The sequence below is a fragment of the Motacilla alba genome, chromosome 5 (genome assembly GCF_015832195.1).
Source record: "Motacilla alba alba isolate MOTALB_02 chromosome 5, Motacilla_alba_V1.0_pri, whole genome shotgun sequence".
Taxonomy (NCBI): Eukaryota; Metazoa; Chordata; class Aves; order Passeriformes; family Motacillidae; genus Motacilla; species Motacilla alba.
Window position 1 is genome coordinate 47,304,904 of NC_052020.1, and position 16,180 is coordinate 47,321,083.

The 16,180-nt window shown below is 39.5% G+C and overlaps 1 protein-coding gene across 1 annotated transcript; it reads right to left on the reverse strand.

Moving 5' to 3' along the window:
- Positions 1 to 1,789: 1,789 nt before the first annotated feature.
- LOC119701991 (alpha-1-antiproteinase F-like) lies at positions 1,790 to 12,577 on the reverse strand. Its single transcript, XM_038139330.1, has 4 exons — positions 11,944 to 12,577; positions 5,499 to 5,769; positions 3,130 to 3,277; positions 1,790 to 1,978 (listed from the first exon to the last, which is right to left on the reverse strand). The coding sequence occupies exons 1-4, from the start codon at positions 12,575 to 12,577 to the stop codon at positions 1,790 to 1,792; spliced, it is 1,242 nt and encodes a 413-aa protein (XP_037995258.1).
- Positions 12,578 to 16,180: the final 3,603 nt, after the last annotated feature.

Sequence of the window (16,180 nt, forward strand, 5' to 3'; positions counted from 1 at the left end):
AAAATGTGCCAAGACTGATAACAGAGCTATTAGAGGGAGTCAAGAGAGAGCTTTTTACAAGAGTGATGAGAGAAACACAGAAGCTACACACTTGATAGAGTAGAAGCAACACACTGTCTAAAAGTTTTGAAATAAACATCTTTCCATGAAATGAATGGCCAGCCTTCCCAAAAGATTCTCTGCCTAGCAGAGATAACCTACTATTAATTTCTCAGGCTAAAGGCAGAGAGAGGGCTTTCTGAAACTCATTACTGACATTACTGTGCTGATCTAATGTATATGACCAGTAAATTAATAATTTGTTGACACTAGTCAAAAAAACCTGCTTGAACCATACTTAATTCTTAACTCTGAATTATAGAAGCAAAATGGCAAAATTTGAAACTTTTTAATGTCATGTTTATTAATTGTTGTTTTTCTCCCATAGTATATTTGTCTGCATATTTCAAGGCTGTACAAAGACTGGTGTAAGTGCTTAATACCTATTAACAGAGTAACCCACTTTAGTCAATAATTGACCCCTCCTGCAACCAGAGATCAGATCTATACCAGGAACATGAGAAAAGAAATAAAATAATGATAGATGTTGTAAAAACCAGAAGAAAAAATAGATAGGAAAGAAAACAAGGAAATAAAATAAGCATGTTCATTATGAATGTGACTGGTTATTGTGTCTTTTAATAGTGAAAACAGCTCTTTATAATATTGTGGCTATACTAACCATGAAGCAGATGAGAAGAGTACCAATGTTGTATTACCAGACAGTCTGGGAACAGAAGGGGTTATATCAAGAGACATGGCAAGTGCCACTGATGGGGTATGGGTGTTATTGGTAGGGTGCCTGATCCTACAAACAGTACTGGAGTGGCGCTTACTACCATGGGTAATCTCCCAGGTACAGACAGTAATGGTCCAGACACTGGCACCAGGGGGACATGGCTTGTGCTTCCTGCTGCCTGGGGACTTCTGGGAGCTACTTTAGGTGCAGGCATAAGCTAGAAGTAGTCTTCTGGCTTCTCTGAGCTGTGCATTTGACTCACAATGATTGGCTTCAGGGTGCCGCAGTGCAGAGATCAGATCTGTCTCTTTTTTTCTTAGATCAAATTCTTAGAACCTCTAAAGTTTGCCCTGGAATGAGCCTGGACTATAGATCACACAGAAACAGTAGGCAGAGGACTATATATCTGCAGGGGAAAAACATCCCTTCTTTGAGACCCCTTTGCAGCAGCCAAGCTGGGACAACAGCTGACAGGCAAGGGTGTAATAGACTCACTGGACAACAATGGTACTAGGCAAGGTAATAAGCATTATGCATGTTAAGGTTTATGCGAGCTATGAACTTCATGTTGGTAGGAAAATTGACACAAATAGTAAAGTGACATGACTTGTACCTATTTGTCAGTCAACATAAAAAAATAGGAGAGAAGGCAGCCATGAGGGAAGAAGCAGATGTACACAACCCTCTCCACCCACATGCTCCTCATCTTCCCTGCTAGAAGATGTATCTATGCTGTCAGTATCACACAGGCCTATTTTGTCCCAGAGCTAATGACAGTTCTGCATGAATGCAACCTTCTTTAAAAAAAAAAAAAAAAAAAAAAAAAAAGAAGCAAGGCCCAAACAAACATGCAACTATGATACCTTAAATTGATGAAGAGTCTCATCTACAAAAAACAGTGAATAACATCAGTTAAGAGGTGGAGACCCCCTCTGTAGCCATGCCATACTCATCAGCTCTAATACTTGATCTAAGAGTGGTCATCACCACATACCTAATTTGTACATTAACTTAATTTTTTTTCAGAGGGTTCACAATTTTTCCCATGAAGAGTATAGTGTTATCCATAGTTATGACCATTAGGAAGGGCCTGTTGAATGTGATGATAGCTGGAACGGACATGGGCACTATTTCCATGCCTGTGGCAGCTGCTGCTTCGGTGCCAGTCTCATCCACCTTTACCACAGCCTTATGAATGGCCTGTGAAGAAACAGACATTTTACAAGTCAAGGGGGTACAAAACTAGTCACCTAAATAAGAATGAGAGTTAAAAGTGCCTGAAGAAGTTACTGGTAAGCAACAAGCATCAGATGGACAAGTGTGAGTCCACTGCTTAAAGATAGCAAAGTTAGGGGGAAAAAAAATCAGCAAGCTATATGCAGCACAGCTTTCTAGCCCCAGAGAGGAAAGTTACTCTCTACTAGAAGTGCATGTCCCTGCTAGAGAAAACATTTGCTTTGTTTCTTTTCTTATTCTTTGCATCCACTCATGGAGATCTGTACAGCTAGACCAAATGTTAAGAGAGTAAGACCATGTATAACTGGGTATTAGAAGTTCATATAGTTGAAGAAACAACATGAATAGAAATGTTAAATTATGTTTCCTAGGTTCCTTCATGTTTTGGGAAAAATGGGAGCAAAGATGAAGGGTCAGAAATGGAGGGTTAAAGCACAGAAACACAAAAGTTTGACCTTGTGAACTCAAGACACTGAAAGATCCTGATTCACTAATGTCCCCTTGAGGTCATGAGGGCAGTTGTTTTCTTCATTAGACCATTAGGTTTGCCCTGATTGTCAGCTTTAAACTCTAGGTTTATTGAAGCATGATCTGTAGCTTTTGCCTGAGTCTAGCAGTTCATATGCTTGAAGCCTAATGTTTGTAGCAAATGCATCTTTATTTCCCCCAAACAGTTCAAAAGCAAGCAGTGTGTTTTTCCTCTTCCCTCACCTCCATAAAATACGAGCAGTGATACATCCTATAGTTTCCTACTTGCCCACAAGCAGGCTAAAGAAGGCAGGCACAAACAGAAGCAGCCAGTGGTGACTATAACAGGCTGCAAGAGGGAACCAAGGTGAGAATACATAATGATTTGGTCATGTATGTTTTATAAAGTTGCTCCATGCAGGTAAAAATAGCCTTCTAAATTAAAAAATTACAGACTAGTAACTTTCTCCAACCTAATTGCTCATACAGTGCAACTATCATGGATAAAATACTCTGTAGGCCATCAGCTGCCTTTTCATGTGAAGCAAAGCCTCGTCACATGAGTTCTGCACCATGAATAGCTGGGCAGAAAGTGATGCAAGTATCAGTAACCATGGGCCCGTAAAACAAAAAGTAGTATGACTTACCTGGGAAATTCTGTGCTGGGGCTGCCCAGTGATCCCAGAGAGGTCAGCCTTGTCAGTGAATAGATCCATGATGCCCATTTTATATAACATATCTTTTAGGTTATATGTCCCATAAAGCGTAAATTTCGGAAGATACAAATTTACTGAGCTGCCAGAAAAAAAGTGCAAGAATACGATGAAACATTTGATCAGTTATCACAAAATAACATAGACTCATAAGAGGAAAACTGATTTTGCCTTCTCCCTAAAGACATTTTGCATGCAGCCTCCCACTAGTCTGCATAGGAGATGTAAATTTTCTGAAGTTAGTGATCTCTTGTGCAATCAGCTGGAAGCACCTTAATCATGAGTCATTACTGAGGATGCAGAAGATTCACCTTGTGAAAAAGAGACTCCTTTAGGTGTCTCAAGCTGAGCACAAAAAAAAAAAATCCAACACATTCAAGTTCACAGAAGGTTACTTTTGGAGAAAAAACTGGCCTTGTGCATTTATCATATGAAACAGGACAGATAAAATGAAACTATATCCATTGAAGAAGCAGAACAATAGTAAGTAGTGATAGAAGGCATGGCGAAATAAAAGACAAAAGCAAATTTACAGAATACAGGTAGTTAGCCAATAGCTATTTTTTTCTGTGTCAAGTGTCTGACTTACTCAGTTTTAAGTGACTAGATTGCTGCTTTCCATAAATTAACCAAAGTTTTATGTTTCTGACTAATTTCTTCCTTGTTTTTCCCCTAAGAATTGAACAATTACTTTTCAAAGGTTAAGCCCAACATTTACAGCTAGAAGCACCATAATGAGACAGAAGTTAGTGATAGCACTGACATTAGGTACTATTTTCTGGTGAGAAACCCGGACAGCTCTCCAGGGCTTTAGGTCAGGGAGATGTGGAGCACTTAATGAAGCTAGCCAAAGAGAAAGTCACCCAGTGGGCAGGTGGGAAGGAAAAGCCCATACCTCCAGCATTGCACAGCATCTAATGCCAGCTCTGGCTGTATCCAAAAGCAAGAATGCTGGTGGATTGATAACAGGTTGCTTGACCTTTTACTTCTCCCTGATTTCAGTCTGTGCTGATTGCTGCCCCGAAGGAGGATGCAGCTATCACTGAATCATCTGCCTTACTGTCACCTAGAGGCACTCCTTCACAAGCCCCCACTTGCTTCCAGTACAGAGGAACGGGAAAGCCACAGACACTCAGTAGCAATGCAACCAGGAAAGGAGCAGTAGGATACACTTTCCAGAAGTGAAAGTGATGTTTTCTCTATAGTTCAGCCATTTAAAAGATCTCAGCTGTCTGTACTGGCAATACTTCAGCAGTATTGTCTTTGTCAGCCACCAGAAATGAAAGAAGTCCTTCACAACACTTCCAGCACTAATATCAACATCAATTTGCTGACAGAGAAGGGACAAACAGGTAGCTCACAGCCTTTACATGACTCTATATAATACTTTCATTTATTAAGACCTCCCAGAGACTCCAAATAATAGCTGATACAATCAATTGTTTTAAAGATTAAAGGGAAAGGGAGGAATTTGTGTCATTATGTTGTAGGAGAGAATGGTTATGATGAAAAATGGGGAGCAGCATGAAACAAACTTGTCTTTGATTGTGATACTTTTTAATATTATAAGATGGGGAGAGGAAATACGAATTCCTCCAATTGTATTTAGCATTCATCTTGATAATTGTAAAGGCAATTGTTTCTTTGGCAAAAATTATCAAGATACCTAAGTATCTTGATTCAAGATACCTAAGTATCTTGATTCATCATCTTTTGTCCTACAGTCACAAACCACGTGGCTACTTCAGGAAGTTTTAAAACTGTAAAGGTGCACAGAGAATTACATTGGTTTTGCTGGGTTTCATTTTTTGCTTGGTTTCCTTTTTTGTTTGTTTGTGGGGGTTTTTGGTGGGTTTTTTGTTTGTATTTTGTTTTCTTTTGGGTTTTTTTTCACATATTTTCACATATTTTCACATATGAGCTTTGCCCTCACAATTGGTGAATGGAAGTTATTATTTCAGCATTAACTGTAAAATTGCTGTTAATTTTAATGGGCAGAAATTAAGAAAGAGAAAATAAAAGAGGCTGAAGTGACAGGAATTGACATGTAAATAGAAGGCAGAAAACTTCCCCCCAGAAAAGTAAGAAGGGGTCTAAGTCAAAAAACTTGGGCCTATTTAGAGCTGAAGACAGGGAAAAAAATGTGAGAACACATGGACATTAAATCAGCCAGATCCAACTTAGGTCAGGAAATTTCTTCTACTGCTTAAAGCAGAACTAAAAATTGCATACTGATTCTGTGTCGTACCCCAGCTCATTTGTTTCCTTGGCTACCATCTGAACCACGAACTGCAGAATTTTACCTTTTTGTGACTAATGTCGTCCACCTTGACAAATGTTCACAAGATAATCTTTTCTCCAGCTTCCTCATTCTTCCTCTATCAGGCAGAACAAAAAATGCTGAAGCACCTCCTTTGTAATCCATTTGCACCACAGTGGAAGACAGCTGCTCATCATAGCCATGCTTGAACAGGCCTATTCCAAACATCATTGGGACTTCAACAGCCTTGTTTCCATCCACAAAAAATTTGCTCATTTTAGTGTATTTTGGATCAAAAGGTTTTTCCCATTCAGCTTGAAATATAAGAGACAGAGTTACAGGATATTTTTAAGGATATGAAACCATAGCACATATTATCATAGGACACATTCTTAGAGGACAGAAACTGGCACAGATGGATCAGCTTCAAAGACAAACCAATTTGCAGTGATCACTTGATTTTAATAAATACTCAGAATAATTCAATAGCAACACACAGATGGTAGAATGTGATGTAAAACTCTCCCTCAGATCTTACAGCAGGCTGCAAAATCCTTCATACAGATGAGTTATCAAGGGTTCTAACTTGCACTTTTCCTCCATGATAACAGTTTTGAGGAGCCTGTAAAGTCCTCATATAATGCAGCCTTTATCTAAGCTGAAAAGAAGATTCTCTCATTTTCTTATTCCCAAAACAAAATAGGCTTGTAAAGGGTGACACGAGGGATGAATTCTCCAGAAAAATTAAGGGGTTTAGGTTACTTGCAGAGAGGTGTTGATACCTCACATTAGCTGATGATGTATAGAGTCATAAGGTGCTTAATTTTGCCAGACTGCTGAGTTAAGAAATAAAACAGCAACAGCAGAAAACTTTTTCACTGTCATCTTCACCATATTAAATTTTCAAAGGTTCCTCACTTAGTCATGGTGAAACAAACCATCTGCATTGAAACTCTGAAAGGTTCTTATCCTCAGTGGAGAGGAATTTCAAAGCCAAATTCCAGGTATCCAGATCATATATTTCAGAGGCTGAGTAAATTTTTTTTAAAAGGGGGAAATTGTGGAGTTTTGGAAAGGTTTTTTTGTTGTTTTTATTTTAATTTTTAAGAAATCTTGTTGCTCTGTAGTAAAATTTGCCTTCTAGAGCAAAACTAACATTTTATCAAATATAATGGGCAAAAGTAGAGCTGTGACACTAAGTAAAATAACTGACATCAAGAACACCATGAAACAAGATGCAACCACTGTTGACTTCTGATTTCTATTTGAACACTGATTAATAGGCAACTTGTTACAAATGAAATAATTATCATCTGCTGTTTCCACCATCTGCCATAGCCTGCACTACTAAATAGCTTTTGAAAAAGTGAAATGACACTTCAGTACATATCATGGTCTCTGAAAGCATACATTGACAACTGCAATGCTCTGAACAGGGAAAAGTTGCTACTTTTATACATTTCATATACTTTTACATACTTCATTAATAGTGACTTCTATCATCAGATATATAACACACAGAAGTTTATTATGCTTAAGGGGGGGGGAAAAAGCAGAATTAATCACAAAACTATGAATGACACCAGTCCTGAAAAACTTAAACAACATTTATCTAGTGCTCAACGCAGGGAAAACCAACTGATTTCAAGAAGAACTTTGCTTGAAAACTGAGTAGGATGTTAGGACCATTACTCTGGGCTAAGGGAGTACAAACTTTGGCCTCTTCAGAGATCTGCTTGGGGTAAAGCCATGGAGGGAAGAGGTCCCCAAGAAAGCTGGTTTGTCACAACAATCTCATGCAGCACCACAGGCTGGGGGCTGAGGGGCTGGAAAGATGCCTGATAGAAAAGGACCTGAAGGTGCTGATAACAGCAGCTGAACATGATCCAGCTGTGCCCAGGGTGGCCAAGAAGGCCAGTGGCATCCTGGCCTGTATGAGCCATAGTGCGGCCAGCAGGACCAGGGCAGGGATTGTGCCCCTGTACTCAGCACTGGTGAGGCTACACCTCAAGTTCTGTTTGAGGTCCAGTTTTGGGAGCCTCACAATGAGAAAGACATTGAAGTGCTGCAGCACTGAGGGCAACAGAGCTGGGGAAGAGTCTAGAGAGTCAGTCATGTGAGGAGCACCTGAGGGAACTGGGGTTTTTAGGCTGGAGAAAAGGAAGCTGTGGGGGGGAACCTCATTGCTTTCTACAACTGCCAGAAAGGAGGCTGTAGCCAGGTCAGGGTCAGTCTCTTCTCCCAGGCAACAAGTGATAGGACAAGAGGGAATGGCCTCAAGCTCTTTCAGGGGAGGTTCAGGTTGGACATCAGGAAGAATTTTTTCACTGAAGGGGTTGTCAAACATTTTAAAAAGCTGCTCAGGGATATGGTAGATTCATGATCACTGGAAGTGTTCAAGAAATGACTGGACTTGGCACTTAGTGCAAATAATTTATTTTATATGGTGGTGTTCAGTCGAAGGCTGAACTCAAAGATATTGGAGGTCTTTTCCCACCTTAATGGTTCTATGATTCTCTTAATATCCAAGGATGACCTCCACCAAGCACAGGAGTGATCCATCCTAACAAAGAAGTCAGGTAAAAATGCCAGGAGGCCTGTGTGGATGAACAAGGAGCTCTTTGGTGAACTCTAACACAAACAGGTAGCCTACAGAAGGTAGAAGCAAGGACAGGTAACCTGGGAGGTATAAAAAGAGATTTTCTGAGCCTCCAAGGAATAGATTAGGAAAGTTAAAGGTGTGATAGAATTAAATCTGGCCAGGGACATTGAGAGCAACAAGAAGAGCTTCTATAAGTATGACAATGATAAAAGGAAGACTAGGGAAAATGTGAACTCCCTTCAGAAGGAAATGGGAAGCCTGGTTACCCAGAACATGGCTGAGGTACTCAATGACATTTTTTCCCTCAATCTTTACTGGCAAGTGCAGGGACTGGGAGAATGAAAGTAGTCCACTGTAGAAGAAGATCAGGTTTGAGAACATGTGACAAACATGAAGATGAACATGTCCATGGGACCTGCAGATCATGAGGGAAACAGATGGAACAGCAATACCACTATCCATCATATTTGAGAAGTTATGGCAGTCCAGTGAAATTTCCACTGACTGAAAAAGAAAAATGAGAGCTCTCATTTTTAAAAATGAAGAAAAGAAAGACCCAGGAAACTACCAGTCTTTCTCACCTCTTTGAGCGGCAAGATATGGAGCAGATCCTCTTGGAAACTATGCTAAGACACATGGAAAATTCGGAAGTGATTGATGACAGACAACATGACTTCACTAAGGGTAAAGTGTGGTAAAGGAAGATCAACTGATGTCATCTACCTGGAGCTGTGCAAGGAATTTCACACTGCGCCGCATGACATCCTTGACTCTAAACTGGAGGGATGGGTGTGAGAGGTGGTCCACTGAGTGGATCAGGAATTGTCTGGATGTTTGCATTTGAAGGCTTGCAGTCAATGGCTTGTTTTCCAAGAGGAGATCAGGGATGACCAGTGCTCCTCTGGTGAATGGTGGAATTGAGTGCACCCTCCGCGAGTTTGCCAGGGACACCAAGATGGTGTCATTCTGTTGACATGCTGTAAGGAAAGGATGCCCTCCAGAGCAAAGGGATGCCACCCAGACAGAGAGGGTGCCATGCAGGGAGAGTGAGACAGCCTTGAGAGGTGGCCCCATTTGAATATCATGAAGTTCAACAGTGCGAAGTGCAAGCTCCTGCATGTGGGTTGGGGCAATCCCAAACACAAATACAAGCTGGGAAAATAATGGATTGAGTTGAAAGCAGACCTGAGGAGAAGGACTTGGTAGGTTGATGAGCATCTCAACATGCCCCAGCAATGTGTGCTTGCAGCCCAGAAAGCCAAACACATATTGAACTGCATAAAAAAATTGTGGCCAGCTCCACTTCTGCTTCACTCTGCCAAGATCCCACCTGGAGTACTGCATTCAGCTATGGGGTCTCCAATAAAAGAAGGATGTGGATCTGTTGGAGTTACTCCAGATGAGGGCCATGAAAATGATCAATAGGGCTGGAGCACCTCTCCTGTGAAGACAGGCTGAGAGAGTTGGGGTTGTTCAGCCTGGGAAGAGAAGAATCCAGGGAAATGTTAGAGTCCTTTCCAGTACCTAAAGAGAGGAAGTACCTATAGAGGAGGGAAGAACCTATGGAGGAGGGAAGACTTTTTGTACAGGCAGATGGTGATAGGACAAATGGGAATGACTTTAAATGGAAAGAGGGCAAATTTAAATTTAGATTAGAGATAAGGAAGAAATCCTTTACCATGAGGGTTGTGAGGCTGGAATAGAGAAATTGTAGATGCCCCATCCCTGGCAGTGATCAAGGCCAGGCTGGACAGTTCTTTGAGCACTGGTATAGTAGAAGGTGTCCCTGCCCATCGCAGGAGAATCGGAACTAGATGATCAATAAGGTCCCAAGCCATGACTATCAGTTAACACAGAGATTAGACAGAGATGATAGTCACTAATACTTTCCTCCTATTTCAAAGGCACTCTTATTCCTGTTCTCACTTCTGTTTTAGGGGGATACCTTCTCAGCACCTTCCTCAAGTGCTTCACAGCGCTCAAGCAGCAAAATGAAATTCAAAGTATTCTTTGTTGTTATGATCTTGACTAAGGCATGAAAAGGGATTTGTGTAATATAGTGGAATGACATGTCTTGTAGGTCAGAGTCAGGAAAATACTGACAGACTTTTGTCCTTGAAGAAGGAATTCTGTACTATGCTACACCACGAAAAAAGTGTCACCAGTAATGTGCAAGGAAGTTTGTAATGCACAAAGAGGACAAGCACCTGAAAATATGGACTGGTTATACAGCTAAGTGAGGTTTAGAAATCCTCTCCAGATTAATCCCAGCTCTAGATAATTAACCTACTCTTGATCTCAAGACTAAAAATAATGTTATAGTATTGTGATGAATGCTATTCTTTAATCCATTTGCTTTAAAATTGGTGAGCTAAAACTGAAATTCCACCACCTTTAGGGGAGCTAGGAAATCTTTCAAGTAGTAAACTGAACTGAATATCTCTTTAAAAAAACTAACAACCCTTACTGTTATAACATGTAAAAATTAACTGTAATACAAAGTCATTTTTAATACAAGGTTTCTTGGGCTTTTGTCCCCATTGTGCTACTAAATTCATTGCTCATTTTTCAAACACCTTTCAGTAAAAGAAAAATTGGCAGGTTTTTTTGCCTGTTTTGAAAGACGTGTCTGATGCTTAATAAAAGCCTAAATGAAAACATTATTTGAGATAAGCAAGTAGGTTTTCAAGAGAACTAAGAAACATCAGTCATCTGTATTACAATTAGCTCCATTTAGTTGTGGCCAAATCTTCAGACATTAATACAAGGAGCAGAGATGCAGATGGAAAGCAAAACAAAACAGAAATATAGTTCTTAATTATTTTCAGGGGAAGCCTCATATTGGAAAGTGCAAGCATCCAGGTTCTAAAAGGATATCTTTTCTATTAAAAATTTATCTAATATGCTATCTCCATTTCAATTAAAATTTATCAGAGAAATTACAGAACATTATTTTTCTGACTACAAATACTTTGCTTTCAGCATATAATCTGTAAGAGAGAGAAAGTTTGAAATAAGATGCAATATCTGTCATTACACCACTGATTGAGCCTTACAGCCTTGATCCTCTTCTTCTCATTAGATCAGAAGTCTGAAAAGCTCTGGGAAGATCTGAAGACTGTATCTAAGCAGACTGCACAAGTTAATTAAGAAAAACAAGCGTATTGTCAATAGGCTTGTATTTGATACTGGTGGGTCCTTCTCTTCACTGGAAAATATTAGAATCTGCAAATCAAAAAAAAAGGTTGAAACCTATGCCTCTAGACACACAGGACTACAGACACACTATCGGCAGAGGCAGAGTTAGTAAAAAAATAAGGAGAACATGAGTGCAAAACTAAAGCTATTGTAGCTTGTTTAGTTTTCAGTACATAAACATACACAGTAACAGCAAAGCTGTTGTCTAAACATATTCTGTTTGATAAGATGCTAAGTTTTCCTTTAATAGCATTCTTTGCATTTAACTCTGAACTCACTGAACAAAAAAACCAGCTGGATTGAAATTCACAGAAATGGATCTCAGCCAAGCATTTAAGAAAGTGCTTGAATCTCAGTAGACTGTATAGGATTAGAAGTTTTACTGCCTAGAGATGCCTTCCTCAACATATATTTAACTTAATTTTCTGAAGGAAAGAAGTTCATATATTAAAAGGTATGGGAAAATTTGCCATACATTTTGCTAGGAGTTATCAGTGTCAAGTAGAACTAAACTATAAACTAAACTATAATTTCCAATAGCTTTGTTTCTAATTAAATATAAGTGCGGACCAAAACAGAAACAAGATATAAGTCCACGTTCAAAACCATATTGCAAAAAATTATGAAGTCTAAGACTGACCTGAGGAAATAATTTGTGGAGTAGAAGAACATGATATGTATGCCTTACCGTTAAAATAGATGTAGCTAATGAGGAGAATTTCAGTAAGTGGATCTAGGTTATTTACGAGGTCCTTGATTTTTCCATTCGTTCTTCTTGCTACATATTCATTGATCTTTTGCTGGGCTTGATCAGACTTCTTGAAGTTCATAGGATAAGCTTCTCCTTCATAGAAGTTTCTGAGATCACTTAAAAATTTTTCTTGTGGCTTCAGCCGATCAAGCACAAACAGAACATTTCCCATATTCAACTGTAACCCCCCATTCCTTCTGTTTACCATTTGCATGAGTTGACGATAACCTTCATGTATGTCATTTTCAGAAATCTGACGAGGGTTAAAGCAAAGGACCCTAAGAATCTGTGTCAGGGTGTCTGATCTGGCACCCAGAGTCAGCATTGCAAAGGCGGTAGAGATGCTCAAAGGAGAGAAGAAAACATTTCCGCTGTTTTCACGAGAAGAAATATCTTTGTAGAAACAACATGCAAATCGACAAACACTGTTCCTCACACTCTGCCATGGCATGTTTTGGTATTCTTGTGCTCTTTGGTTCTGGTTTCTTACCCCTTGTTGATAAGGTTCATAGCAATAACTGTTGGAAAGGATTCCAACAAGTAAAAGACACAGGGAAAGCAACATCTTCATATTTTTCTGATTCTGTAATAGAATAAAAGTTACATTTGGCTTACAAATCTTTTCACCTTGTGTCTAGCAATACATCAATCCCTTCACTATACAGAGTTAGGTTAGCACCAGTGACTCTGAGATGTTTGAATTGGGGGAAATGAGCTTTCTATTTCAAGGAAGCAGACTCTGGAAAGTTGCTCAACCTACTGAAGAGGTTATGAAATAATAAAAATTAAAGTCAAAGAGGGATGAGGTAATTCTAAATATGCCCTCATTAAAGTTAAGCTACAATTCATTTTAAACTGTTTTTTTTTCCCAATATTCTGTTTTCAATGTGGCTTTAAGTGATGAAAGAGTCAAAAGCAGAGGTTTATAGAGAAGAAAGCAAGGGAGTCAAGGCTAATTAGTTAAAATTGGAAATTTAACTGATGAAAAATCAAAGCAGAAGAAAGGCACAATATACCACTTTTGTGAAAATTAAGACATACATCTTTGAATGAGCTGCATATAAACCCATATGCAGGCACCTAAGAGAATGCAAATGCACTTGTTTATGAGGAAGTGATGAACATTTGTGGTGATTTCATAAAGCTAGAGCAGTTGACCACAACTAAAAGAAAAAAACCAACTTCCACAAAAATAACAAAATAAATAGCAATTAGGATGTTATCAAAACCCTGAGAATACAGTGCCGCTTATAAAGGCAGGGAAAATTAGTATGTACATAGAGCACCAAAAGGAAATAAGTGTGCCTGCTGCATGCAAAGGCATGCCCAGCCCAGTGACTGAATCAAATCACCTAAAAGCAAAATTGGAAAAAAAAAAAAAAAAAGAAAAGAAAAAAAGAAGAAGAGAAACTCTAGAGGTCTAGAGGAATACTGTCTTTACCATCAGAAAGATAGCAAAGGGTGATTTGGCAGAGGAGCTTACAATGGTTGAAAGTGAAGATGAGTGAGTAAATTCTGCAGGAACAAATACACTAAAAAAATACAGATAGAACAGGAAAGCCTTTTCCAAAGCATAGAAATCATTCATTCCACATCTATGGCAATACTTTCACCTCTAGAAATTATTACTGCATCACAATTGGTTCAATAACTTCTGTCAATAGAGAGAAGTAAAGATGTGGAATATCTGGAAACCCAAAACATCTTCCTGTGGTATGTGATCATTTGACCTATGAAACCTTTTATAAAACAAAGCTCTTTCTAGCGGAAAAATATGTAAGGTTTTTGACTTGTACTGCGAAATGCAGCCTCTGCCTTGTAAAAGCTCTGAATCCTTGTCAGCTCTCACCATGATCCCACATTTGTGTTCTCCATTTCCATCATTTTGTTTCTCCAAAACCCAGTGAACTCAGAATGCTGATCTTGGCTTTAGTAATAGATGCTCTAAATACTCCTTAATTCACACTCTGAATATCGTGGTAATGGAAATACTACTATGGCTAGGAAAGGCCTGAACCCCATGACAAACCACTTTCAGACAGTGCACTTTCATATCTAGAACATGTTTAAATTTAAGCTCTGATTTGTTTGTGACTTCTCCCACCATCACTCTTACACTAATTCTTTTAGCCAGTTTCTCTAGATGTTCTAGAGAGCAATACTTAAGACCTCACTTTCATTTCATGCCCTACATTTGTCATACGAATATGCCAATCTCACAGAGGACTTATCTTTTCTATTAAAAAAAACCCCAAAATCATAATTAAACAATACAAGAAGCTTTAAGCCAAAACTTGAATATGAACATAATAATTTCTCAGTTGAATGTTCAAAAATTTTTGTCCTGAATGTAATTTTTGAGCATTTTTCCACATTAAAAAAAAAAAAAAACCCAAAACATTACTTACAGTGAATTCAAAAGGGTCCTGTTGTATTCACCAGGTCTGCACGGGTCCTTGCTCAGTTGTTTATGCTGCTGAACACAAAGCAGGGTATCCTCTAGTAAAGGTTAAGATCATCTAAGGGCCGTGACTCACACATTATAATTTTAGAGATTAGTATGATGTCGAAACTAGTTTTACTGGACACTTAACTTTACTGAATATGTTTCACATGTGACTTCTTATTATTCATGACTATCTGATCACTCTGGTTAGATTCAAACCCATTTTCCTCAAACTGAACCTATTTTTTCTTAATATCAAACATTCATACACATCTCAGTTGCCTGAATCTACTATTTTATGAACAAGTTACCAGAAGCAGCAACTACAGAGAAATATTTTTAACATCATTTGCATAATTTCCAGAATTTCCAATAACATTGCTGCCACTAAGACAGGAGGGCAAGGCTTGATGCAGCAGGATAATCTGAATTTTTGTGATCTACCTTGCTTTGTCTCTGCGTATCCATTGCTGGGGTTGATTGTCTCCAGGTGAAGCCAGTGACGATTCTAATGTTGTGCCACACTAGCAAATGCTGTCAGATATGTGCCTGGCTATCCACTCCCAGACAGGGAATCCACTGGCAGCAAGAGCTGTGATATTGACTCCTGGGTCACTTGTATGGCCCTGTGCCCAGAGAAGAAGAATGCAGCTGGGATGCCATTGAATGCAGGTGACTGCAGTTACAAGCATGGCCTGGGGACAGGGGGTGGAAGCCAAGGAACATGGGTGTTAAATAGAGCAAGTCTTTAGATCAGCTTACTATCTTATAATCTGGGATGTGGGGAGCAATCCCCTCTGATCATGTGCCAAGTTCAGCTGGGTCACATCAGACAGCCTGGTATCCTGTGCTCAGCTTGATTTCTGGGTGCAGGATGACTGAAGCATCATGGAAGGGAACTCTGGGGACCACACAGTTCAAACCCTTGCTCAAACCAAGGTCATGTACATTGAGTTGCTCAGGATGGTGTCCTGCTGGGTTTTGACTCCCTCAGCAATGGAGACTCCACAAGCTCTCTGGGCAATCTCTGTACTGCAGTGTTTGATAATACCAACCCTAAAACAGGTTAACAGATTTTCTCCATTTTTAAGTGGAACTTCTTGTATTTTAATCTGTGCTCATTGCCTCTTGTCACTAGATGCCACTGAGCAGACACTATCTCTGTCTTTACTTGTCTCATCAAAAATTGGGTGATCATACATTGTAGAGACCTACACAGGTCTTTTTTCTCTGGGCTAAACATTACCAGCCTTTACTCTTTTAGCTTCTCCTCATAGCCTCTCCTCATACTGCAATTCTTCAGTGATGATTCTGACACTTTAATGGAGTCATTCTGGTATGTCCATGTCCTCCTTGCACTGTGGAGCCCAGCAATGCTTGCAGCTCTCCAGATATGCATAGCGGGGATGAGTAGAGAGAAAGGACTTCTTGCAGTGACGTGCTGGCAATGTTCTTCTTAATGCAACTCAAGTACATGGAATCACAGACTCATAGAATAATGGAATGGTTTGAGTTGGAAAGGACCTCAAAGATCATCTAGTTCCAAGCCCCCTGCCATGGACAAGGACAACTTCCACTAGGCCCCAGGCAGGGCAAAGCCCTATCCAACCCCACCTTGAACACTTCCAGGGATGGGGCAGCCACAGCTTTTGTGGTAACCTATTCCAGTGTCTGACCAGTATCACAGTGAAATTTCTTGCGTATCTCTAATCTAAATCTACTGTCTTT